At 40.6% G+C, this 27894-nt stretch overlaps 1 protein-coding gene across 6 annotated transcripts in view; it reads left to right on the forward strand.

Moving 5' to 3' along the window:
• POU2F1 (POU class 2 homeobox 1) overlaps positions 1–27894 on the forward strand; it is a 214757-nt gene that overhangs the window by 128978 nt on the left and 57885 nt on the right. For 4 of the 6 annotated variants that reach the window (XM_070366820.1, XM_070366832.1, XM_070366825.1 and 1 more), the window contains exons 3-5: positions 20658–20758; positions 25032–25085; positions 26940–27059. In XM_070366820.1, coding sequence (XP_070222921.1) covers positions 20658–20758; positions 25032–25085; positions 26940–27059 — 275 coding nt within the window. The remainder of the gene's footprint in view (positions 1–20657; positions 20759–25031; positions 25086–26939; positions 27060–27894) is intronic. The other 2 variants (XM_070366812.1, XM_070366839.1) reach the window with 2 other exon arrangements.

A 27894-nucleotide genomic window follows, 5' to 3' on the forward strand; every position in this document is an offset into this window, starting at 1 on the left:
ATACAGTAATACTGTGTTTATTTATTCATATACTAGGGACTGAGCAACTTCACTTTGACTTTTCACTTTCATGCATTGGAGAAGGAAATGGCAACCCACTCCAGTGTTCTTGCCTGGAGAATCCCAGGGACGGGGGAGCCTGGTGGGCTGCTGTCTATGGGGTTGCTAAGAGTTGGACACGACTGAGTGACTTCACTTTCACTTTTCACTTTCATGCATTGGAGAAGGAAATGGCAATCCGCTCTAGTGTTCTTGCCTGGAGAATCCCAGGGACGGGGGAACCTGGTGGGCTGCTGTCTATGGGGTCACACAGAGTCGGACACGACTGAAGTGACTTAGCAGCAGCAGCAGCAGGGACTTAAAGGTTTTAAGTAAGTGATATAAGGAAAGAAATTGCTATGGATAGAGTTGGGCAGGGGAAGGACAAATGTAGGCAACTTTTTAAATACAAGCTCTATAAGAACGTGTGTGATTAAGAGCTTAGGCCCTGGAACCAGACCATCTGGATTCAGATCCTGGTTTCTTTTTCAGTTATGTTACTTTGGGCACATTATTTCCTTCTGTGCCACAGATTTTTTCAGCTATAATATGGAGATAAATAATAATAAGCCATTGCATAAAATTGATGTTGAAAGCAAGTAGATGTATAATTCAGTAAGGGCTTAGTAACTACTGTTTATTATGAGTATGAGCGTGATGATGGTGTGATATTAAATAAAGGAAGGATGGATGGGAGAGGAGTTCAAGTCCATTTATATGCTGAGAGAACCAGTAGGAGGGGGGTGGCAAAGTTTCTAAGGGGAAGGTGGATGTTGGCTTTCAGAGCACTGATAAATGCAGCAGCTTAGATAGAAGCCCTCTCCTCCTACACCATAACTTTTCTTTTTTTTAAATGTTAGAGAAATGGGAGCCTGAAAAAGTTAAAGGTAAGTTATATATAATGGATATAGATAGTAAGTTTTTAGGTAGAAGGGAAGGTAAGAAAGCACTCTAAATAGGATTAGGAACAGAGATAATTAGGAATGTCCTTGTGATATTGGGGAAAATGAAACCAGGGAATAGAATGCAGTAAGAAGTCTGGGATACGTAGTTCATCCAGATGAATAAACAGTATTAGAAGAATTGGTAACAGAGTCATAATTCAAGCTAGGAACCCTGACATCAGATAAAATCAGGATAGTAAGTTTTACTGCAGCTTTTCAGGGACCTTTTGTGTTTCCCAAGAAAGCAGGACACTGCTGCCATTTACCTGGCTCACTAAAGGGTGAATAAGGAGCACTTGACTAGATTATGAGGCAGGAGAAGGATGGAACACATCAAATGTTTGCAGATTTTTGTAAACAAAAATATTGCTATGATACTGTAATTCTAGAATAAGGACTTTTTGGTTTTCTTGGCCTTCAGAGTATTCCTATTCTGTGATATTTGCAGAAGACTTGATCTCAGTATTTAGTAGCTCACAAGTCATTTTTCTACAATTAAGAAGAAAGCTAAAAAAAATTATTTTAATAGAACTTTCATCCTTATAGAGTTAATTCCACAAACGTCAACCATTTATAGAAATCTTATCATGCGTCACTGATGTACAGTTATCTACATAAAAACAACCAAAAAAAGTAAAACATGTACCATTTCTTGGTACATGAATATATAATAACAGTGGAAATTCTTCAGTTCAGTTCAGTTCAGTCATGTCCTACTCTTTGCGACCCCATGGACGCATGGAACATGGAGGCACGCCAAGCCTCCCTGTTCATCACCAACTCCCAGAGTTTACTCAGACTCATGTCCATGGAGTTGGTGATGCCATCCAACCATCTCATCCTCTGTCGTCCCCTTCTTCTCCTGCCCTCAATCTTTCCCAGCATCAGGGTCTTTTCAGATGAGTCAGTTCTTCCCATGAGGTGGCCAAAGTATTGGAATTTCAGCTTCAGAATCAGTCCTTCCAATGAATATTCAGGACTGATCTCCTTTAGGATGGACTGGTAGGATCTCCTTGCAATCCAAGGGACTCTCAAGAGTCTTCTCCAACACCACAGTTCAAAAGCATCAGTTCTTTGGCACTCAGCTTTTTTTATAGCCCAACTCTCATATCCATATATAACTACAGAAAAAACCATAGCCTTGACTAGACGGACCTATGTTGGCAAAGTAATGTCTCTGCTTTTGAATATGCTATCTAGGTTAGTCATAACTTTCCTTCCAAGGAGTAAGCGTCTTTTAATTTCATGGCTGCAATCACCATCTACAGTGATTTTGGAGCCCGAAAAAATAAAGTCTGACACTGTTTCCCCATCTATTTGCCATGAAGTGAGGGGACCAGATGCCATGATCTTCTTTTTCTGAATATTGAGCTTTAAGCCAACTTTTTCACTCTCCTCTTTCACTTTCATCAAGAGGGTTTTTAGTTCTTCACTTTCTGCTATGAGGATGGTGTCATCTGCATATCTGAGGTTATTGATATTTCTCCAGCAATCTTGATTACAGCTTGTATTTCTTCCAGCCCAGTGTTTCTCATGATGTACTCTGCATATAAGTTAAATAAGCAGGGTAACAATATACAGCCTTGATGTACTTCTTTTCCTATTTGGAACCAGTCTGTTGTTCCATGTCCAGTTTTAACTGTTGCTTCCTGACCTGCATACAGGTTTCTCAAGAGGCCGGTCAGGTGGTCTGGTATTCCCATCTCTTTCAGAATTTTCCATAGTTTATTGTGATCCACACAATCAAAGGCTTTGGCATAGTCAATAAAGCAGAAATAGATGTTTTTCTGGAACTCTCTTGCTTTTTCCATGATCCAGCGGATGTTGGCAATGTGATCTCTGGTTCCTCTGCCTTTTCTGAAACCAGCTTGAACATCTGAAAGTTTTCGCCTCATGTATTGTTGAAGCCTGGCTTGGAGAATTCTGAACATTACTTTACTAGCGTGTGAGATGAGTGCAATTGTGCGGTAGTTTGAGCATTCTTTGGCATTGCCGTTCTTTGGGATTGAAATGAAAACAGACCTTTTCCAGTCCTGTGGCCACTGCTGTGTTTTCCAAATTTGCTGGCATATTGAGTGCAGCACTTTCACAGCATCATCTTTTATGATTTGAAATAGCTCAACTGGAATTCCATCACCTCCACTAGCTTTGTTCATAGTGATGCTTCCTTAGGCCCACTTGACTTCACATTCCAGGATGTCTGGCTCTAGGTGGGTGATCACACCATCGTGATTATCTGGGTCGTGAAGATCTTTTCTGTATAGTTCTTCTGTGTATTCTTGCCACCTCTTCTTAATATCTTCTGCTTCTGTTAGTTCCATATCATTTCTGTACTTAATTGTGCCCATCTTTGCAGGAAATCTTCCCTTGGTATCTCTAACTTTCTAGAAGAGATCTCTAGTCTTTCCCATTCTATTGTTTCCCTCTATTTCTTGCATTGATCACGGAGGAAGGCTTTCTTATCTCTACTTGCTATTCTTTGGAACTGTGCATTCAAATGGGTATATCTTTCCTTTTCTCCTTTGGTTTTGACTTCTCTTCTTTTCACAGCTATTTGTAAGGCCTCCTCAGACAGCCATTTTGCTTTTTTGCATTTCTTTTTCCTTGGGATGTTCTTGATCCCTGTCTCCTGTACAATGTCACAAACCTCCGACCATAGTTCATCCGCACTCTGTCTATCAGATCTAGTCCCTTAAATCTATTTCTCACTTCCACTGTGTAACTGTAAGGAATTTGATTTAGGTCATACCTGAATGGTCTAGTGGTTTTCCTCACTTTCTTCAATTTAAGTCTGAATTTGGCAATAAGGAGTCCATGACCTGAGCCACAGTCAGTTCCCAGTCTTGTTTTTGTTGACTGTATAGAGCTTCTCCATCTTTGGCTGCAAAGAATGTAATCAGTCTTATTTCAAATTTTTAGCAGAGGTGTTATAGTCATCCATTCCGTGGATAAACTATAGCCTCAGTTCTGATGATGCATCTTGCTTTGTAGTAACATAGAACATTTTTATAGCCATAAGTGATGCTCTTTCTGGGTTTCCATTATCCCAGGTTCCTCCTATTTTATGGTGACACACTTGGAAGAAACCACCTATTCACACACATAGACACACACACTAGTAGAAGCCAAGTTTTCATGAAGATCTTTGGGCTGTTTTTTCTATTAGATATGCCCCACAGTTGCCTGACTTTTTGTGACGTTCATTTGGAATTTGTGCTGCTTATCAAGGGAATGTAGTGACAGGCACAGATATTATCATTATTTCTTGTAGGACATCTGAAATTTAACCATAATTTTGATTGCCTTAAATTTACTGAAATTAAATTTACTGCCTTAAATTAAGAATCTGAAGGAAAAAAAAAAAACTTTTCCTTATTGTATAGGTTTAACTGAAGTAGTAGTATATAATGTGGCTGCTAATTACAGATTAAAATATAGTACATATCATCCAGAATATATCTGCTTAGTGATGAAAAATTACTTTCACGAACCCCATGTTCCAGAATTTCTCATTCAAAAAATGTTTGTTTATTTTTGTACATACATAGTTCCACTAGAGGCTAAGTCTCTTGTTAATTGCCTTGTAGCAGAATGTCAAGTGGCCGATCAGAGAGGTGAGATTGGCTGCTATAGCCAGGGAAGCTCATAGGGCGGTAAGATTTCTACTGTCTGTTTTGCTCTACAGCTGAGAATTCATTTTTGATTCTGTTTAATTGAGGTGAAGTGCATATAACATAAAATTAAGCATTAAAAGCAAGCAATTCTGTGACATTTAGTACATTCGCAGTGTTGTTGCAGCTGTCGCTTTTATCTAGTTCTAACATTATTCCAAAAGGAAGCCATTAAAAGGATACTCTACTTTTCCCCTCCCCCCAGCTCCTGGCAGTCATCAGTCTGTGATATGTCTGTGTTGGCTGAACCCTTCTGGAGATTTCATTTAAATGGCATCATACAGTATGTCTGTCTGACTTCTTCACTTAGCATGATGTTTTTGAGGTTCATCTAGGTTGTAGCAGTACTTCATTCTTTTTGTGCCCAAATAATATTCCATGTGTGACTATACCACAGTTTGTTTTTCCAGTTATCTGTTAGTGGACATTTGGGTTGTTTCTGCTTTTTAGTTGTTGTGAATAGTGCTGCTATGGACATTCATGTGCAAGGATTTGAGTATCTGTTTTCAGTTCTTTGGGGTATATACCTACAGTGGAATTGATGGATCATGTAGTTAACCTTTTTGAAGACCCACTAAACTCTTCCACAGCAGCTCAATCATTTTCCATTTCCATAATGAGGGCCAAGGATCCCATTTTCTCCACATCCTTGTTACACTTGTTATTTTCCTTTTTTTTCCCTCCTGTTCAGTTCAGTTCAGTCGGTCAGTCGTGTCCGACTCTTTGCGACCCCATGAATCACAGCACGCCAGGCCTCCATGTCCATCACCAACTCCCAGAGTTCACTCAGACTCACGTCCATCGAGTCAGTGATGCCATCCAGCCATCTCATCCTCTGTCGTCCCCTTCTCCTCCTGCCCCCAATCCCTCCCATCATCAGAGTCTTTTCCAATGAGTCAACTCTTCGCATGAGGTGGCCAAAGTACTGGAGTTTCAGCTTCAGCATCATTCCCTCCAAAGAAAGGAGATCAGGGCTGATCTCCTTCAGAATGGACTGGTTGGATCTCCTTGCAGTCCAAGGGACTCTCAAGAGTCTTAGAGCCTGCTAATGGGTTGAATAATATACATTTAAAATAACCTCTCTGTATTCATTTTTGTCAGGAAATAGTGTTAGAATCCAAATCTTTACTTTTTTTTTTTCTGACAGTGTCTTTGGGCATCTTCCTCTGTATTACAGTTAGAATGACTTAAGATACGAATAATGGGTTGTAATAATAAAGTATTTTTACATATGAACCATTTGATTTTTGCTTTGCTCTCCTTGGTGGTTCAGCCCTCACTCTAATCCTAGACCCTATTTAAAATCTCCTCTCTCCCTCTCTGCCACACTAGAACTCTCAAAGCACTTTGTACCTTTCTTACCACAAATAACGTAGTCTGCCATGCTTGGCTTGAGGGCAGTGGCAGTTTTTCTTATTTATTTACTACCTCTCAAACCTATGGATTTAGAAAAAAAATCTGAGGTCACTGAGATTAGAAAAAATAAAATTTGTTTTTAAGTATCATGGTTTCCTTTAGATATAACTAGATTCTGAAGAGATAATTAGATTGTAAGTTTTAATTTTGAGGCCTCAAAGGGTTGACCTGTTTGGAAAATATTAATATTATCTCCTAAATAAGGATTAAGTGTCTTTACTTAACAGCTCAGTTGTGCTCTTTAATGACCCGTATGGGAATAGAATCTAAATATGAGTGGACGTATATGTGTATGCATAACTGATTGACTTTTCTGTACAGCAGAAACTAATACAACATTGTAAATCAACTATACTCCAATAAAATTAATTTAAAAGTCAAAATGAAAGGTACGTATATTTTTAAGTTGCTTTAATCATTATGGATTCACTATGTGTGGGATTCATATGTACAAACTACTGTACATAACAGGGGGCTTCCCAGGTGGTACTAGCGGTACAGAACCTGCCTGCCAGTGCCGGAGACATGGGAGACGTGGGTTCCGTCCCTGGATCAGGAAGATCCCCTGGAGGAAGGCCCAGCAACCCACTCCAGTATTTTTGCCTGGAGAATCCCACAGACAAAAGAGCCTTGCAGGCTATAGTCCATGGGGTCACAAAAGAGTCGGACATGACTTAGCGACTAAAACAGCAAAAAAAAGGACATAGATATCTATTCTCATTCATGGAGAAATGACAATAGGTTTAGGATAATGAAAAGACTGTCTTCCCTCTACCAAAAAATAATAAAATAAAGGCATTCCTGGACAGAATTTTAAAAAGCAGAAGTCAATTTTTTTTAAGAGACAAATCACATTGGAGTAATAGAAGGTATAAGACTACGGTTTTTCCAGTGGTCATGTATGGATGTGAGAGTTGGACTGTGAAGAAGGCTGAGCGCCGAAAAATTGATGCTTTTGAACTGTGGTGTTGGAGAAGACTGTTGAAAGTCCCTTGGACTGCAAGGAGATCCAACCAGTCCATTCTGAAGGAGATCAGCCCTGGGATTTCTTTGGAAGGAATGATGCTAAAGCTGAAACTCCAGTACTTTGGCCACCTCATGCGAAGAGTTGACTCATTGGAAAAGACTCTGATGCTGGGAGGGATTGGGAGCAGGAGGAGAAGGGGACGACAAAGGATGAGATGGCTGGATGGCATCACTGACTCGATGGACGTGAGTCTGAGTAAACTCCGGGAGTTGGTGATGGACAGGGAGGCCTGGCGTGCTGCGATTCATGGGGTCACAAAGAGTTGGACATGACTGAGCGACTGCACTGAACTGATAAATTATTGCTTTTGTGTTTGGAAGGTTGGAAACATAAAGGAAGGTAGCACATGGTCTGGACACTGAGAGGCATTGAAAAGCATGAAACCTGTGCAAATCTCAGAAGTGTGAACTACTCATCAGGACAGAAGACCTTTGCCTGTTTGGTCCTTGACTACTACCTGTGAAGAAACAACTTCCTGGGAGATGACAACTTGCCAATTTTTAGTGAAAGTCGCTCAGTCATGTCTGACTCTTTGCAACCCCATACAGTCTTGAAATTCTCCAGGCCAGAACACTGGAATGGGGATGTTGGGGGATCTTCCGAACCCAGGGATCAAACCCAGGTCTCCCGCATTGCAGGCGGATTCTTTACAAGCTGAGCCACTGGGGAAGCCAAAAATTCTTAAACTCCATGTAAATTTCACCTAACTTTCAGCTGGGCCTTCACTGAAACTAGTGTCCTTGGATTCACCTCTAATGCACCTGCTTTTTTCTTTGCCTCTTGCTGTCTGGATGTATCCCCAAAAGTTTACTGCAACTCTGGTCATTGTTGATGTTTTTCTTTTACTATTTTAATATAAAAGTGGTAATTGTAAAAACCTGTATGTAAACACATATGTGTGCTTTAAGCACTCATGTGTCTACCACTCTGGTCACAAAACAGTTATCATGTTCCAGAAGGCCGCTGTAGATCCATTCTGATCATGTGCTTCTACCAAAGAGGTAACCATCAACCTGAATTTGGTGTTAACGGTCACATGCTTTTCTTTGCATATTTTTCCAGCTAGGTATTAGTTGAATCATACTATATATATATCAGATAAGATCAGATCAGATCAGTTGCTCAGTCGTGTCCGACTCTTTGGGACCCCATGAATCGCAGCACACCAGGCCTCCCTGTCCATCACCAACTCCCAAAGTTCACTGAGACTCACGTCCATCGAGTCAGTGATGCCATCCAGCCATCTCATCCTCTGTCGTCCCCTTCTCCTCCTGCCTCCAATCCCTCCCAGCATCAGAGTCTTTTCCAATGAGTCAACTCTTCGCATGAGGTGGCCAAAGTACTGGAGTTTCAGCTTTAGCATCATTCCTTCCAAAGAAATCCCAGGGCTGATCTCCTTCAGAATGGACTGGTTGGATCTCCTTGCAGTCCAAGGGACTCTCAAGAGTCTTCTCCAACACCACAGTTCAAAAGCATCAATTTTTCGGCGCTCAGCCTTCTTCACGGTCCAACTCTCACATCCATACATGACCACAGGAAAAACCATAGCCTTGACTAGACGAACCTTTGTTGGCAAAGTAATGTCTCTGCTTTTGAATATGCTATCTAGGTTAGTCATAACTTTCCTTCTAAGGAGTAAGCGTCTTTTAATTCCATGGCTGCAGTCACCATCTGCAGTGATTTTGGAGCCCAGAAAAATAAAGTCTGACGCTGTTTCCCCATCTATTTCCCATGAAGTGATGGGACCGGATGCCATGATCTTCTGAATGTTGAGCTTTAAGCCAACTTTTTCACTCTCCACTTTCACTTTCATCAAGAGGCTTTTTAGTTCCTCTTCACTTTCTGCCATAAGGGTGGTGTCATCTGCACATCTGAGGTTATTGATATTTCTCCCAGCAATCTTGATTCCAGCTTGTGCTTCTTCCAGTCCAGCGTTTTTCATGATGTACTCTGCATATACGTTAAATAAGCAGGGTGACAATATACAGCCTTGACGTACTCCTTTTCCTATGTGGAACCAGTCTGTTGTTCCATGTCCAGTTCTAACTGTTGCTTCCTGACCTGCATACACATTTCTCAAGAGGCAGATCAGGTGGTCTGGCATTCCCATCTCTTTCAGAATTTCCCACAGTTTATTGTGATCCATACAGTCAAAGGCTTTGGCTAGTCAATAAAGCAGAAATAGATGTTTTTCTGGAACTCTCTTGCTTTTTCTATGATCCAGCAGATGTTGGCAATTTGATCTCTGGTTCCTCTGCCTTTTCTAAAACCAGCTTGAACATCTGGAAGTTCACGGTTCACATATTGCTGAAGCCTGGCTTGGAGAATTTTGAGCATTACTTTACTAGTGTATAAGATGAGTGCAATTGTGCGGTAGTTTGAGCATTCTTTGGCATTGCCTTTCTTTGGGATTGGAATGAAAACTGACCTTTTCCAGTCCTGTGGCCACTGCTGAGTTTTCCAAATTTGCTGGCATATTGAGTGCAGCACTTTCACAGCATCATCTTTCAGGATTTGGAATAGCTCAACTGGAATTCCATCACCTCCACTAGCTTTGTTTGTAGTGATGCTTTCTAAGGCCCACTTGACTTCACATTCCAGGATGTCTGGCTCTAAGTCAGTGATCACACCATCGTAATTATCTGGGTCGTGAAGATCTTTTTTGTACAGTTCTTCTGTGTATTCTTGCCATCTCTTCTTAATATCTTCTGCTTCTGTTAGGTCCATACCATTTCTGTCCTTTATCGAGCCCATCTTTGCATGAAATGTTCCTTTGGTATCTCTGATTTTCTTGAAGAGATCTCTAGTCTTTCCCATTCTGTTGTTTTCCTCTATTTCTTTGCGTTGATCACTGAAGAAGGCTTTCTTATCTCTTCTTGTTATTCTTTGGAACTCTGCATTCAGATGTTTATATCTTTCCTTTTCTCCTTTGCTTTTCGCTTCTCTTCTTTTCATATATATATATTTTTTTATATATATATATATATATATCTTCTTTGTCTGGCTGAACATTTTGTTTTGGGATTCATCCAGGTTTGTACATATATCTCTAATTCACTTTCACTAGATGTGTAATCCCAGTATATGAATGCGTCACAATTTTTCTATCCATTCTATTATTGATAGACGTTTCCATTATTTTTAGGCTTTTGCTATTACAAACATGGCTGCTATAATTTTGTAATCTCTTGATACATAACTGCTGAACTTGTTACGTTGTTTCTCAGTACTCTGGCCGTAGCTGAAGTAGTAGTACTGAATAATACTGCTACCAACAACAGACGAGAATTTTAGTCTTGCCAAAACTTCCTATTAACCAACTTTGTAATTTTAGCCAATCTAGTGGGTGTAAAATGCTATCTCATTGGACACTTTAGTGTATTTCCCTAGTTTCCAAGGAAGTTGAATATCCTTTCTTGTGTTTGTGGGCCATTATGTTTCCTCTTTTGTGAAATTCTTAATTCGTTTTGCCAATCTAATTTTTCTCTTGGGCTTTTAAAGTTGATTCATGGGAGTTTTTTGTGTGTTCTAAATACTAATCCTTTCTTATTTATATGTATTGTAATTATTTTCTTCTTTTCATTAATCATACATAGTCTTTTGATGAATCATGCTTGTAATTTTAAAGTAGTATGTGTGTATGTGGTTAGTCGCTCAGTTGTGTCTGACTCTACGTGAACCCAGGGACTGTATCCCAGCAGTCTTCTCTGTCCATGAGGATTCTCCAGGCAAGAATACTGGAGTGGGTGGCTGTGCCCTCCTCCGGGGGATCTTCCCAACCCAGGGATTGAACCCAGATCTTCCGCACTGCAGGGGGATTCTTTACCATCTGACCTACCAGGGAAGTCCAAGAATACTGGAATGAGTAGCCTATCCATTCAGAGGATCTTCACGACCCAGAAATCAAATGGGAATCTCCTGCGTTACAGATGGATTCTTTATCAGCTGACTTACCAAGGAAGCCCAGGTCATTTGTGTATAACAAAGGCAATTTTTAACAGATTTTGTGTGCTGCATCTTATTAAATTCTCTTATTCTGATTATTCACTTCAGTTCAGTCGCTCAGTCCTGTCCAACTCTTTGCGACCCCATGGACTGCAGCACGCCAGGCTTCCCTGTCCATCACCAACTCCTGGAGCTTGCTCAAACTCATGCCCATCGAGTTGGTGATGCCATCCAACTATCTCATCCTCTGTCGTCCCCTTCTCCTCCTGCCTTCAATCTTTCCCAGCATCAGGGTCTTTTCCAGTGAGTCAGTTCTTCACATCAGGTGGCCCAAGTTTCAGCTGCAGCATCAGTCCTTCCAATGAATATTCAGAGCTGATTTCCTTTAAGATTGACTGGTTGGATCTCCTTGCAGTCCAAGGGACTCTCCAACACCACAGTTCAAAAGCATCAATTCTTTGGCAGTCAGCTTTATTTATGGTACAATTCTCACATTCATACATGACTACCAGATAAACTGTAACTTTGACCAGATGGACCTTGTTGGCATGTCTCTGCTTTTTAATATGCTGTCTAGGTTGGAGAAGGAAATGGAAACCTACTCCAGTACTCTTGCCTGGAACATCCCATGGACAGAGAAGCCCTGATAGGCCACAGTCCATGGGGTTGCAAAGAGTAGGATACGACTGAGCAACTTCACTTCCACTTTTCACTTTCATGCATTGGAGAAGGAAATGGCAACCTACTCCAGTGTTCTTGCCTGGAGAATCCTAGGGACGGAGGAGCCTGGTGGGTTGCCGTCTATGGAGTCTCACAGTCAGTCACAATTGAAGTGACTTAGCAGCAGCAGCAGCAGCAGCTAGGTTGGTCATACTTTTTCTTCCAAGGAGTAAGCGTCTTTTAATTTCATGGCTGCAGTCACCATTTGTAGTGATTTTGGAGCCCAAGAAAATAAAGTCTGTCACTGTTTCCATTGTTTCCCCATCTATTTGCCGTGAAGTGATAGAACCTGATGCCATGATCTTAGTTTTCTGAAGGTTGAGTTTTAAGCCAGCTTCTTCACTTCTCTCTTTCACTTTCATCAAGAGGCTCTTTATGAAAGGCTCTTTATCAAGAGGTTCTTCTTCACTTTCTGCCATAAGGTGGTGTTATCTGCATATCTGAGTTTACTGATACTTCTCCCAGCAATCTTTATTCCAGCTTGTGTTTCATCCAGCCCTGTATTTCACATGATGTAGTCTGCATATAAGTTAAATAACCAGGGTGACAAAATGCAGCCTTGACATACTCCTTTCCCAATTTGGAACCATTCTTTTGTTCCATGTCCCGTTCTAACTGTTGCTTCTTTACATGCATACAGATTTTTCAGGAGGCAGGTAAGGTGGTCTGGTGTTCCCATCTCTTGAAGAATTTTCCACAGTTTGTTGTGATCCACAGAGTAAATGGCTTTGGCATAGTCAATAAAGCAATAATCCAGCAGATGTTGGCAATTTGATTTCTGATTCCTCTACCTTTTCTAAATCTAGCTTGAACATCTGGAAGTTCACAGTTCACATACTGTAGAAACCTGGCTTGGAGAATTTTTAGCATTACTTTGCTGGCATGTGAGATGAGTGCAACTGTGTGGTAGTTTGAACATTCTTTGTCATTGCCCTTCTTTGGCAATGCCCTTTGGCAGTGCCCTTGGGATTGGAATGAAAACTGACATTTTCCAGTCCTGTGGCCACTGCTGAGTTTTCCAAATCTGCTGTCATATCAAGTGCAACACTTTTACAGCATCATCTTTTAGGATTTGAAATAGCTCAATTGAAATTCCATCACCTCCACTAGCTTTGTTCATAGTGATGCTTCCTAAGGCCGACTTGACTTCGCATTCCAGGATGTCTGGTTCTAGGTGAGTGATCACACCATTGTGGTTATCTGGGTCACAAAGATCTTTTTTGTATAGTTCTTCTGTGTACTTTTGTTGCCTCTTCTTAATATCTTCTGCTTCTTCTATGTCCATACCGGTTCTGTCCTTAATTGTGCCCATCTTTGCAGGAAATGTTCCCTTGGTATCTCTTAATTTTCTTGCAGAGATCTCTATTCTTTCCCATTCTCTTGTTTTCCTCCGTTTCTTGCATTGATCACTGAGGAAGGCTTTCTTATCTGTCCTTGCTATTCTTTGGAACTCTACATTCAGTTAGGTATATCTTTCCTTTTCTCCTTTTCCTTCTCTTCTTTCCATAGGTATTTGTAAGGCCTCCTCAGACAACCATTTTGCCTTTTTGCATTTCTTTTTCTTGAGGATGGTGTTAATCCCTGCCTCTTGTACAATGTTATGAATCTCTGTCCATAGTTCTTCAGGCACTCTGTCTATCAGATCTAATCCCTTGAATCTTTTTGTCACTTCCACTGAATCTTTTTGTACACTTTCACTGTAAGGGATTTGATTTAGGTCATACCTGAATGATCTGATGGTTTTCCCCACTTACTTCAATTTAAGTCTGAATTTGGCAATAAGGAGTTCATGATCTGAGCCACAGTCAGGTCCTGGTCTTGTTTTTGCTGACTGTATAGAGCTTCTCCATCTTTGGCTGCAAAAATCTAACTCATCTGATTTTGGTATTAACCAGCTGGTGATGTCTGTATGAAGAGTCTTCTTTTGTGTTGTTTGTAGAGTATGTTTGCTATGACCAGTGCATTCTCTTGGCAAAACTGTTAGCCTTTGTCCTGCTTTATTTTGTACTCCAAGGCCAAATTTTCCTGTTACTCCAGGTATCTCTTGTCTTCGTACTTTTGCATCCCAGTACCCTATGGTGCAAAGGACATCTTTTTTTAGTGTTAGTTCTAGAAGTTCTTGTAGGTCTTCACAGAAACGTTTAACTTCAGCTTCTTCAGCATTACTGGTTGGGACATAGACTTGGATTACTATGATATTGAATGGTTTGCCTTGGAAACAAACAGAGATCATTGTGTCATTTTTGAGACTGCACCCAAGTACTGCATTTCAGACTCTTGTTGACTATGAGGGCTGCTCCATTTCTTCTAAGAGTTTCAGAATGCCCACAGTAGTGGATAAAATGGCCATCTGAATTAAATTCGCCCATTCCTGTCCATTTTGGTTCACTGATTCCTAAAATGTTGATGGTCCCTCTTGCCATCTCCTGTTTGACCACTTCCAGTTTACCTTGATTCACGGACCTAACATTCCAGGTTCCTGTGCAGTATTGCTCTTTACAGCATCGGACTTTACCTCCACCACCAGTCACAACCACAACTTGCAGTTGTTTTCCCTTTGGCTCCGTTTCTTCACTCTTTCTGGAGTTATTTCTCCACTGATCTCCAGTAGCATATTGGGCACCTACTGACCTGGGGAGTTCATGTTTCAGTGTCTTAACTGTTTGCTTTTTCATACTGTTCATGGGGTTCTCATGGTTAGAGTACTGGTTTGCCATTCCCTTCTCCAGTGGACCACATTTTGTCAGAACTCTCCACCATGACCCGTCTGTCTTCAGTCCATCTTGGGTGATCTTACAAGGCATGGCTCATAGTTTCATTAAGTTAGACAAGGCTGTGGTCCATGTGATCAATTTGATTACTTTTCTGTGATTGTGGTTTTCATTCTGTTTGTCCTCTGATGGATAAAGGATAAAAGGCTTATAGAAGCCTCCTGTTGGGAGAGGCTGACTGTGGGGGGAACTGTACTAGACAGGCGGGGCCGTGCTCAGTAAATCTTTAATTTTCTGTTGATGGGCAGGGCTGTGTTTCCTCCCTGTTATTTGACCTGAGACCAAATTATGGTGGGGTTGATGAAGATAATGGCGACCTCCTTCAAAAGGTCTCGTACAGGCACCGTTGTATTCAGTGCCCCTGACCCTGCAGCAGGCCAGTGTGCACCCACACCTCCGCCAGAGACTCCTGGACCCTCACAGGCAAGTCTGGGTCAGTCTCTTGCAGGGTCACTGCTCCTTTCTCCTGGGTCCTGGTGCGCACAAGGTTTTGTTTGTCCCCTCCAAGTGTCTATTTCCCCAGTCCTGTGTAAGTTCTGTAATCAAATCCCACTGGCCTCCAAAGTCATATTGCCTGGGGGTTCTCAGTCCCTTTGCCCGATCCCCAGGTTGGGAAGTCTATTGCGGGTCCTAGAACTTTCTTATCAGTGCGAGGATTTCTTTGGCATAATTGTTCTGCAGTTTGTCAGTCGTCTGCTTGGCAACTCTATGGCGGGGTTCATGGCGACCTCTTCTTAAACGGCCTGTGCCACACACTGTGTGACCCAGGTCTGCCACAAGCAGAGCCCCTGCCCCTGAGGCAGGCCACTGCTGACCGGTGCCTCCGCAGGAGACACTCAAGACCCAGAGGCAGGTCTGCCTCAGTGTCTGTGGGCTCTCCTGTTGCGCACAAGGTTTTCTTTGAGCCCTCCAGGCATCTCTGGCGGTTATGGGGTTTGATTCTAACCGTGATTTCGCCCCTCTTCCTGTCTTGTTGGGGCTTCTCCTTTGCCCTTTGACGTGGGATATCTTTTTTTGGTGAGATCCCACATTCTCCTGTCAATGATTGTTCCACAGCGAGTTGCAATTTTGAGTTCCCACATGAGAAGATGAGTGCACATCCTTCTGCTCTGCCATCTGTGTGTCTTTGTAAACATCTTATATGTTACATTCCTTAGGATATTCTATATCCATACTCAAATTATCTAGGAAGGAGGTTCGTTTTTTTCACCCCAACTAACTGTTTTCTTTCCTTATTTTGCTGACTAAGCCTTCCAATAGCTAGCACCCTGATCTTGTTCTTAATCTTAAAGTGAGTGCATTTAGTGTTACTCTTTGTCAAGTTAGAGAAGCTTCTTTCTTTTCCTACACCTAGAATTTTTATCATAAGTGGATATTGAATTTTGTCTAAATGTTTTTCTCCATCCCCCTTACATTATTTGAATTTCTTTTAGCCCGAAACCAACCTTGCATTCCTGGAATAAATCCATCTTAGTCACAATATTTTATCATACTGGATTATTTTTGTTATTATTTAGGATATTTTCATATATTTATGATTTTTGTTTTTCATACGTTGTCAAGTTTTAGTATCAAGGTTATACTGACCTCATAAAAATGAGTTATGAAGTATTTCCTTTTTTTTAAACCACACTCTGATAATGTTGTATAGGATTGGAATTCTTTTTTCCTTGAATTTTTGAAAGCAAGCAGAATAATATAATCTAGACTTTTCATTTTCTTTTCAGGAATATTTTTATCTACTAATTCAATTTCTTCAAATGCTATGGACTCTTGGGCCTTTTTTTTTTCTTTCTTTCTTTCTTGAGTCAGTCTTGATAAAGTTTCTGGAGAGTTACCTGTCTCTTAAGTTTTATTTTATCAGTTCACAATATCTTCTTTTTAGTTTCTGTGACGTTTTTTTATTTTGCTTATTTGGTTATCCTTAAATTATTTGCTCCTTTTATTTTATTTTGCCAGAAGTTTGTTAGTTATATGATTCTTTTGAAAGAATCAAGTTGATATTTCTGTTACGTGTTTTCCCCATTTCATTAATTCTTGATCCATTCTTTCTTCTTTCTCAGTACTTAGTCCTTATATTTTCTGTACCATTTGATCATAGTACCCCATCCTTGCAACTTTCTCTTCTCTGGCTCCTGAGGATGTTAGTCTTGAGGGAGCTTTTTCCTACTTTTTAACTGCTTCCTCTGATTCTTTGTCTTTACATATCCTAATTAGGTCCCCTCTTATCTTCAACCTTTTCTCTATACGCAGTCCCAGCCTATGGTGGTGCAAAAGCAGTATGGACTCTGTAGAAACCATACTTTGAATCTTGAATTTTGATGTTTTCCTAGGCTGGTGACGGATACTGTCTTGGGTGCTGGGCAGCAGCAGGAGGGGAAACAACTGATACACTTACAACCATTCAGCACTATGCACCCATTCTGTTTTTCACTTTCATTACATTATTTATTAAGTTACATGCTGCTGCTGAGTTGCGTCAGTCGTGTCCTACTCTGTGCAACCCCATAGACGGCAGCCGGCCAAGCTTCTCTGTCCCTGGGATTCTCCAGGCAATACTGCAGTGGGTTGCCATTTCCTTCTCCAATACATGCATGCATGCTAAGTTGCTTCAGTCATGTCCAACTCTGTGCGACCCCATAGGCAGCAGCCCACCAGGCTCCTCTGTCCCTGGGATTCTCCAGGCAAGAACACTGGAGGAGGTTGCCATATTCCTTCTCCATTAAGTTACATGAGAATGTCAATATTTTATTATAAAACAAGCTTTGTGTTAGATGATTTTACCCAACTGTAGGCTAATAAAAATGTTCTGAGCACATTTAAGCTAGGTCAGGCCAAGCTATGACATTCTGTAGGTTAGGTGTATTAAATGCATTTTTGGCTTAGGATATTTTCAGTTTAGGAAGGGTTTTATCAGAACAGAACCCCATCATTCAGAGAAGGTGATGGTACCCCATTCCAGTACTCTTGCCTGGAAAATCCCATGGATGGAGGAGCCTGGTGGGCTGCAGTCCATGGGGTCGCGAAGAGTCAGATATGAATGAGCGACTTCACTTTCAGTTTTCACTTTCATGCATTGGAGAAGGAAATGGCAACCCACTCCAGTATTCTTGCCTGGGGAATCCCAGGGATGGGGGAGCCTGGTGGGCTGCCGTCTGTGGGGTCGCACAGAGTCGGACACGACTGAAGTGACTTAGCAGCAGCAGCAGCAACCCCATCATTAATTAAGGAAGATCTATACGTATATCCATTCTTAATTAATAGACTTTTTACTTTACTAATTTCAGCTATCCTTTCTCTGTGAGTGAGTTTATGCAGAATCAGGAACCCATTCCTTGTCTTAGCCCTTCCACCAACTAGCTCAGACATCTTGAGCAATTCACTTAAGATTCCTTAATCTCTGTTTCTTCACCAGTGGGACAAGGAGGTGCTGTATACAAGATCTTTGAAGTTTACCTCGGTAATACTGTTCTAGTGATAACCTTACAAGTTCTTTAGCTCTGACCTCTGTCATTTCTAAATTCCTCAGGATCACTTGGGTTAACTCTATGCTGTATCGTATGTTAATCTGCATATGTAATTCAGCCTGCTCCCCCAACCTTTTAGTTTCCCTGATTGCTCCTTTGAATGCTGCTATTTTCTCAGGCACACATTTGGTTTTGGCTCCCAGCGTCCCTGTTTTGGAAAAGACTCTGATGCTGGGAGGGATTGGGGGCAGGAGGAGAAGGGGACGACAGAGGATGAGATGGCTGGATGGCATCACTGACTCAATGGACGTGAGTCTCGGTGAACTCCGGGAGTTGGTGATGGACAGGGAGGCCTGGCGTGCTGCGATTCATGGGGTCGCAAAGAGTCAGACATGACTGAGTGACTGATCTCTGATCTGATTCCTGTTTTTCCATGCTGTCTTCATACTGAAGTCTGATTAGGATATGCCTGCGTATGGCTGTGTATCTGTTCCCTTCTCCTTTCTTTAGCTCAGAATATGTTTTACGAGAATGATTTCTATGCAGTATGTACTTTATTCTACCTCTCATATCCCAGTGGAGCCTCAGCACTTAAAAAAAAAAAAATCTGTGCCTTTGCATCTTAGATCTCTGGTTGTCTGAGTTGTTATCTCAATGTTTTGATCCTACCATGCTTTGGATACCATAACTTTATGCCACCCCTCCTTACCCCCAAGAGGAAGAGCAGAGTACTTAAATAGCATTATGTGTAGGCCACTGGAATAGGCTTTGTACACCAGAAATCAGTCAAACTTGTGTTGTATATTTCTTTGTGATTTACAAAAAGCTTGTTGTTCTTATTTTTATGAGAACTCGAAAATGGAACCAGTGTGTGGAATTTTTATGGTCTCCATGAGAGTGAAATATTTGTTTCTGGAAGACTTCTTCAACTGGTGATGTGTTAATCTCTAAGTGCTTATCTCTGTTTTTCAAAATCTTATCTTCTTTTAGCCTTGTTGATTTATTTAATGTATCTTGAGGCTTCCCTGGTGGCTCAGAGGGTAAAGCATCTGTCTACAATGCGGGAGACCTGGGTTCGATCCCTGGGTCGGGAATATCCCCTGGAGAAGGAAATGGCAATCCACTCCAGTACACTTGCCTGGAAAATCCCATGGACAGAGAAGCCTGGTAGGCTACAGTCCATGGGGTCGCAAAGAGTTGGACACAACTGAGTGACTTCACTTCAATGTATCTTGAGCTTGTTTCTCTAATAGTGCACAGTCTTACAATCTTGACATAAGTAGTGATTTCCTGCATCGAGATGGAGACAGCAGCCATTGACAAAAATGTGCAACTTTAAATAAATAGTGAAACTTCTGTATGTGGCTTATGGAATTTAAAGTAAATTTTATTTCAACTAGTGTCTCACACTACTTGATGCAAGCATGTACTCTTAGTTTCATTAATTATATATATGTTAGAAGTTCTGTATTTCCTGTCTATGAGAAACTTTAGGAAAAACCATAAGAGAACAATCACTATGAGATTTTTCAAGGAGGTGAAATACATGTTCGCTTTTTAAATAATTATCTCAAACCTTAAATAGTTCTTGTGAGTCATGTGATCTGCCTAATTAATTCTATTAAAATGATGCGTTTGCTCAAAGTTAGCTAGGACATATAATGGCAGAAGTTAGCTCCCTTTTAGAAATACTGCCTGAAATTTCTAGCTCGTTCTTTTCTAACTGGTCTGCTCTGTAAACATACACGAGGCTGAGGAAGAGACGTTGAGAAGTTCCAGTGGTAGAAAGTGGAAGCTCACTACCGTGTTCATGTGACTCGATGATTCTTGCAGGTTCCCATAGTCCATTATATTTTATTCACTACAAAGAGTGCTCTGGTTATTTCTAAATAATATCTAGACATAGTAATTTGAAAACAATGTAGTATATCTCTTAGAAAGTATTTCTGGGTAGTGGGGTGGTGTGTCTTTCCATACATTAGTCCGATTCCTACATTAGATGCAATGTAAGCAGTTAAAGGCACTGACTGCCGTAACAGTTAGAAACTGATGGCGATAGCAGAGCCCCTGCTAACAGGTGTATGCAGCAATCTATACATTAATAAAATCATTTTGTTTATCTAAATGATTGCTTTTACTATCATTTATTAAAGCATTTTAAGAGTAAATTCATCTCAATCTTGGCAAAATCACCTGTTAATTTCTTCTGTCCAAGCCATGTGTCAAGAAAGGAGAGACTAGAAGACAGCCTTGGTGCTCCCATAAGAGCTGTGTCTCTACCAGTCTTTACAGCAGTGTAATGATGATAATCTCTTCTTCAGGCCACCGTAGGTTTCATGCTTGTTGTGATCCCACTTGCTCTAAGTGCTGCTTTCACTTTTTGAACTAACATGATTTTATGATTATGATTTATTATTCATATTTTTGTTTCTTAACCTTTATCTGCATTCATGTACATGTCTTGCAGTTCTATCTTTAGAAGAGAAATCATTTTACTGTATTTCTTCATCCTTTTGAATCTCTTTACCTCCTTGGAGGTACTTAGAAAAATGCTTGTACAAAATAGGTGCCTGATAAATGCACCTGTTTAAGAAAAGTCCGTTGCTTATTTCAGTTTTTGTGTTTTCAATAATTATATTATTTTGCTTGCCTTCTAGGCACACAAACCAATGGTCTGGACTTTCAGAAGCAGCCTGTGCCCGTTGGAGGAGCCATCTCAACAGCCCAGGCCCAGGCTTTCCTTGGACATCTCCATCAGGTATGTTGTTCTGCTCAGCTAGGAGTGAGAGTGAAAAATGCAGACATGGAATGCTAGGGCTTAGTAAAGTTATTTTAGAATGTGGGACTTTTAAAGCTGATTTAAACGTGGTGTTACCAGCATCTAACCGTGTCGTTCTGAATGGTTACTAGGGAATCCTTTAACTTAGTTGACTATAGCTGTTGACCCCACAGCTGTGTGAAAAAGAGTTCCTTGTTTGAACAGATACATTTACAACTGGGTTACTGTTTTGTGAGTGTGGTCTGTGGTGAATCACTGAAAGTATTGAATAGTAAATTACAAAGTCATCCAAAATGATTTAACGCCCATTGCCTGAGACCTGCTGTGTAAGACTTTGAGTTCACAGCTCGTATTCCTTCTTTAAAGCAATTTCAAACCATTTACATTTGGGCTCTTGAGAATCCCTTGGACTGCAAGGAGATCCAACCAGTCCATTCTGAAGGAGATCAACCCTGGGATTTCTTTGGAAGGAATGATGCTAAAGCTGTAACTCCAGTACTTTGGCCACCTCATGCGAAGAGTTGACTCATTGGAAAAGTCTCTGATGATGGGAGGGATTGGGGGCAGGAGGAGAAGGGGACGACAGAGGATGAAATGGCTGGATGGCATCACCGACTCGATGAACGTGAGTCTGAGTGAACTCCGGGAGTTGGTGATGGACAGGGAGGCCTGGCGTGCTGCGATTCATGGGGTCACAAAGAGTCAGACACGACTGAGCGATTGAACTGAACTGAACCACTTAGAGGCTTTGTTTGACTGTGAACATCCTGGTTTGTGGTTCAACTTTATTACTCTTATGTTACATGATTTCTCCTAAGTCTAAAGCAGGCTCTAAATCTATCATCCATATGTTATCATTAAAGTAAACAGAAAAGGAATATAAAAACAAATATTGACTCTCCAGGAGTTAAGGGATATGGGAGCTGCTTGAAAATTGAAAGTAAATAAAACAATGAAAACATTTGGGAGACAGATTAGGAATGTGTCTCAACTGCTTGATTTATGTTCACAGTTATGTGTTAGAGCTTTACTTTGTACAACTTGTTGGTCTTTACCTCATATAAACCCTAGAACCAGTTTAGTATACAAATTGTGCAGGTCAGCATTAGTGATTTTGGTAGTGCCAGATGGTACTAGTGGTGGAGGTTCAATGAAAAGCACTGCTGCTGCTGCTGCTAAGTCGCTTCAGTCGTGTCCGACTCTGTGCGACCCCAGAGACAGCAGCCCACCAGGCTCCCCCATCCCTGGAATTTTCCAGGCAAGAACACTGGAGTAGGTTGCCATTTCCTTCTCCAATGCATGAAAGTGAAAAGTGAAAGTGAAGTCGCTCAGTCATTCCCGACTCTTAGTGACCCCATGGACTGCAGCCTACCAGGCTCCTCTGTCCATGGATTTTCCAGGCAAGAGTACTGGAGTGGGGTGCCATTGCCTTCTCCGGTGAAAAGCACATATGGACATAAAATAATAGATGTTCAGTAATTTGTTGAACAAATGAATGAATGGATGGTAAAACTTATGAGTACAGAGGAAGAAATGATTAGCTCATCTCACATATTGTAAGATTTTTATCATAGGGTGATTTTTAAGCCAGGTTTTAAAGAATGTTGTTGTTCAGTCGCTAAGTCATGTCTGACTCTTTGTAACTCCAGGAACTACAGCACACCAGGCTTCCCTGTCCTTCACTATCTCCTAGAATTTGCTCAAACTCATGTCCACTGAGTCAGTGATGTCATCTTCCCCAGCGTCAGGGTCTTTTCCAGTGAGTCAGCTCTTCACCAAATTCTTCTTCCAGGTGGCCAAAATATTGGAGCTTCAGCTTCAGCATTCCAAGGAGCAAGCATCTTTTAATTGCATGGCTTCAGTCACCATCCACAGTGATTTTGGAGCCCCAGAAAATAAAATCTGTCATTGTTAACACTTTTCCCCATCTATTTGCCATGAAGTGATGGGGCTGGATGCCATGATCTTCATTTTTTGAATGTTGAGTTTTAAGCCAAGTTTTTCACTCCACTCTTTCACCTTCAAGAGGTTCTTTTTTAGTTCCTCTTTGCTTTCTGCCATTAGAGTGCTATCATCTGCATATCTGAGGTTGTTGATATTTCTCCCGGCAATCTTGATTCCATCTTGTGCTTCATCCAGCCTGGCATTTTACATGATGTACTCTGCATAGAATTTAAATAAGCAGGGTGACAGTATATATAGCCTTGACGTGCTCCTTTTCCTAGTTTGAACCAGTCCATTGGTCCATGTCTATCCCAGGGGATCTTCTCAACCCGGGGATTGAACTCAGGTCTCCAGCATTTCAGGCAGTTACTTTACCATCTGAGCCACCAGGGAAGCCCAAAGGATGTTGGGAGCTAGCTAAATGGAGTTGTAAAGGGATGCTCTCACTTTCTGTTTTCAACTTTCTATTTTGAAAACTTTAAAATCTATGGAAAATTGAATAACAATAGAACAGTTTTCAGCCAAAAGCTCTTCATCTGGTATCACTAATTGTTACCATGTTACCATATAAGCTTTATGTGTCTGTGTTTGTGCACATACATTTTGTGTATGTATATACATGTCAGGAGAAGGCAATGGCAACCCACTCCAGTGCTCTTGCCTGGAAAATCCCATGGACAGAGGAGCCTGGTAGGCTGCAGTCCATGGGGTCGCTAAGAGTCGGACACGACTGAGCAACTTCACTTTCACTTTTCACTTTCATGCATTGGAGAAGGAAATGGCAACCCATTCCAGTATTCTTGCCTGGAGAATCCCAGGGACAGGGGAGCCTGGTGGGCTGCCGTCTGTGGGGTTGCACAGAGTCAGACGTGACTGATGCAACTTAGCAGCAGCCGCAGCAGCATACATGTCAACTTGTCCCATTATTCTGTACTGAATTTGATCATTTGATTAAGGTAGTGTCTCAAATTTGTCTACTATAAAGGTAACTATCTTCCTCATAATTAATAAGGAGATACTGTAAGATTTGTATTCCTCAACAAATTTTTACCCAGAAACATCATGATTGAAATAAAATCACAAAGAAGTTTTAAGTTCAGGAAGTCTTGATGCTGTGTGCTAAATCCAAAATGGAATTATCATGTTAATGATAAATTTTTCAGCCTTCCAAATTTGAACCCTGGAATAATCCGTAACTTGTTTTTTCTTCATTTATATCCAGTCAGTTTCCAGGATGCTGTGTAGTACTTTTGCAATACTTTTCATGTTTCCTACTTTTAATTCCCACTGCTGCCATTCTAGGGTAGGTTTCCATTTATTCAAACCTAGTTTATGTAACAGTCCAGTTGTTTTATATAGTGTTGGTCAATTTAGATTTGACTGATATTTCATCACGGTTAGAACTAGAGGGAAATACACTGTAAATAATATTGTATTCTTCTAAGTGCATCATAGTAGGAGGAACATGTATCATTACTGGTGGCTTTAACTGTGATCACTTGTCTTCCTGATTTTCCCACTATTTTACCCTTTGTAATTAATAAATATCTATGGAGAGATAGGGAGAGCATATGTAAATATCATGTTACTCCTTAAATTTCACCCATTAGTTAGAACATCCATTGGTGACAGTTGCCTAAATCAGTTATTATTATCATGGTTGCCACATGATGACCCTTATTTTAATATCACCATGGTTTTAACTTTCTGAATGTGTGAAGTGTTAGTATTAACTGTTCTCACAGACTTTCATATGTGGTTTATAGGACAGATTCTTTATTTCAGCCAGGATTTTTGAATTATGACAATAAATATTTTAAGGACTTGACTATGTAGATGTGTGTGTGTGTGTGTGTTTATAAGATTTTTACTTTTATATACATGAAATTTTGAAATTAGAATGAGTAGATAATTCTGATTGTTTTTAAGGGTAAAAATAATGTCTATAAGTAGCCTGCTTCTGTGTTCTTTAACACAATGTGGAAGATGAGTTAAGGTTTTAGAAACTAAGTATCCTGTGAGTACTAACGATGTAATGTAAGGAATGTTAAATACAAGTGTGGCAGGCCTGCTGATGCAGATTTAGTGTGGGAAAACATCTTCAGAGAGGAAATTTTAACAGCACTTTCTGCTGGGAGGTGGAGGTACTGTGAGCTTTTCCATAAAGTTTCAACTCCTTAAAGTAAACCTCTTCATATGCTTGGCTCTAAATAGAACACACGTTTGTAGAGACTTGTTGATGACAGGCTCTAATGATGGATGTCAACAGTATTCGATTAGAATTTCCCCAGTTGCTTTACTTTTATAGGTCCAGCTCGCTGGAACAAGTTTACAGGCTGCTGCTCAGTCTCTAAATGTACAGGTGAGCTGGGACATGGGACTGGGGATCAGTTTTTCTATTCATTTTTACCGTATTTTTCTAATTTTCTGTAATGAATATGCAATAATTTTATAATGAAAATACTTAGAAGTATTACTTTTTTTCTTACTGAATCTCATAAAAATTCAAATAATGATAATCAAAGCCATTAATAAAAATCCATTTTATATTACATCACTGTGAATGTCCAAAGGTGAACAAGAAAATTCTACTTTCAAGGTTTTATTTGGAAGTTCAGTAAAAATGTTTCTAAGTTGTACAGCCATTTATCATTTTGCATATCTTAGGAAAACATTATATTAGAGGGAAGAACAATAAAATGAGAGACCTAAGTCTTAGATTTGAATTCTCATTCTGCCACTCACTAGCTGTGTGAATTTTGGCAAGTCACGTTTCCTCCTGGGGCTCATTTTTTCTTATACAGTCAGCCCTGCCTATCCCCGGGTTCCACATCTGGAGGTACAGAGAGCTGACTGTGAAGGACCTCAGCATCTGCAGATTTTGGTGTCTGAGGCAGGGGGTTGGAGGGGTGGGGGTGGTCCTGGGACTTATTCTCTGTAGATACCAAGGGGCAACTGCATGTATTTAAGTGGACGAGTTTAGAAGATTGACAAGGTTCTTCTCTGCTCTGCCATGTCATGAATCTGAGAATTGCAATTAAACCTATTTCTGAACGTTAATGGGCTTCATACAGTCAAATTTAAAGACAAAACTGAAATCTGGGTGCTTTGTTTCTATGAACCATTCAACATAACATGCAAAGTTTAGTTCTTCTGCATTACTCCATAATACTTCAGTCAACCTGCTGCTTCCTTTCATTATAGTGTTTAGGTAACTAACAGTCAAGAGAGAAAAACAGTATTCTGGAAGGTTGATTTCAGTGTTGCTAATGACTAAAGACCTTGGACTGAGCATTCCATGAAACCAAGTGAAATATGGACCTAGTAACACATGGAGACGAGAAGAGAAATGAAAAGGAGATAATGTGACCTTCCTTTTTGAGGGAGAGGAGGTGGAAAATTGCCTTGGTTGCCATGGCAAACTGTTATCCCTTAGAGAGATGTTGGCAAACAGGCTGTATCTCCACTGTGGAATGTTTACAGTCTTGCACTGTAATTATCTCTCAATGACTGGCAGAATTAATCAGAGCCTTTATGTTAATTAGCCTTGCTGCAGTCCCCAAAACAGGTGGTGGGAAATATGCAAATCTAGGCAGAATTTTAATGCTCTGCATAACCAGTTTTAATTACCATAAAATTTTCTCTCAGTGCCCCTTTCAGGATCATATTCTCTTTCCCTCTTGGCTTCAGCATTTCCCTCTAAGCTTGCGTGTTACTTGATGAGGGAATGCTAAATTTATAGTTCTTTAAAAGATTAGTTGAAAAGTTCAGTGGGTCAAATAATCAATTTCTGAAATGGTATATAGGGAAGTTTTACACTGGCCACCAAAGACATGTCAAAATGTTGAGATAGAGGGTCTGTCTAGTGTAAACATAGGTTGAAAATATGCTCTTCCCTTCCTCCTTATTTCCAGAGGTAAGGATTTGTGTTTATGAAAAGTTCTGTCAACTAGTGGAAGACCACATTACTTCTTAAAAATTAAGAATTATTGAAAAATTTTAAAAATTGAGAAAAACTAAGCAGCTTTGCTAGTTTGGGAATAAAAAGTCTGAAAACTTAATACGTAAAATTAGGAAAATACAAAGATATAAGAAAGGAAATGTGAAGTTGGAAAACTCATGATTAGATAAGTCTGTGTTGTAAATCTCAAAATATGAAATTAGTACTTTTAAAAAATCAATTATTAAATCTTTTTTTCTCCCCCCACCCCCTCAGTCTAAACCTAATGAAGAATCGGGGGATTCACAGCAGCCGAGCCAGCCTTCCCAGCAGCCTTCAGTGCAGGCAGCCATCCCCCAGACCCAGCTTATGCTGGCTGGAGGACAGATAACTGGGGTGAGTTTTCACTGAGAGATTTGTAATAAACTTCCTCTGTGTCAGTACTGCCACTGGCCAGTATCTGATTAGATCTGTTGACTGTAGCAGATACATGGCTATGCCTGGCATATGTCTTTAAAGCAGTTTTCTACATTGTAAACAGCTCTGAAAAAAGAGCTATCTCTGTCATGAGTTTTCAGTGTATTTTTTCTTACTATGGCAGATAGGCTCTGCGTAAACTTACTAACTTTTTTAAACCAGTGTTCCAACTGTTGCTTCATCTGCAGTGGAATCATGTTCCCATGGTTCAAATAGTTACAGTGATGAAATTGTATCAGCGGTTGTCAGTTTGGAGTTATAACATCACTGCAGAGTAGAAGTTAAAGAATGGATCAGTACCTATAAAAGAAAAACATTTAAAATTACTGTATAGTGTTCTAAGGGGCTTCCCAAATGGCTCAGTGGTAAAGAATCCACCTGCTGATGCAAGAGACACAGGTTTGGTCTCTGGGTCAGGAAGATCCCCTAGAATAGGAAATTGCAACTTGTTCCAGTACTCTTGCCTGCAAAATTCTGTGGACAGAGGAGCCTGGCAGGCTGCAGTCCATGGGGTCACAAAGAGTCGGGCATGACTGAGTGACCAAGCACACACACACACAGTGTTCTAAAATGAAACCTCTGCTGTCGTGTCCTGGCTCTTCAGTTTACTTTGTTGGCTAATTCATCTCTCTGTGCCTCAGGTTTCCTTCAGTTAAACGGAGATGTTAATACTTAGCTCACAGAATTGTTTTAGAGGTTAGGAGTAGTGATGTAGGTGAAACTCACAGAACAGTGTCTGGCATGTCATAGTGTT

Source organism: Bos mutus, chromosome 3 (assembly GCF_027580195.1).
Source record: "Bos mutus isolate GX-2022 chromosome 3, NWIPB_WYAK_1.1, whole genome shotgun sequence".
In the NCBI taxonomy this organism is placed as follows: Eukaryota; Metazoa; Chordata; class Mammalia; order Artiodactyla; family Bovidae; genus Bos; species Bos mutus.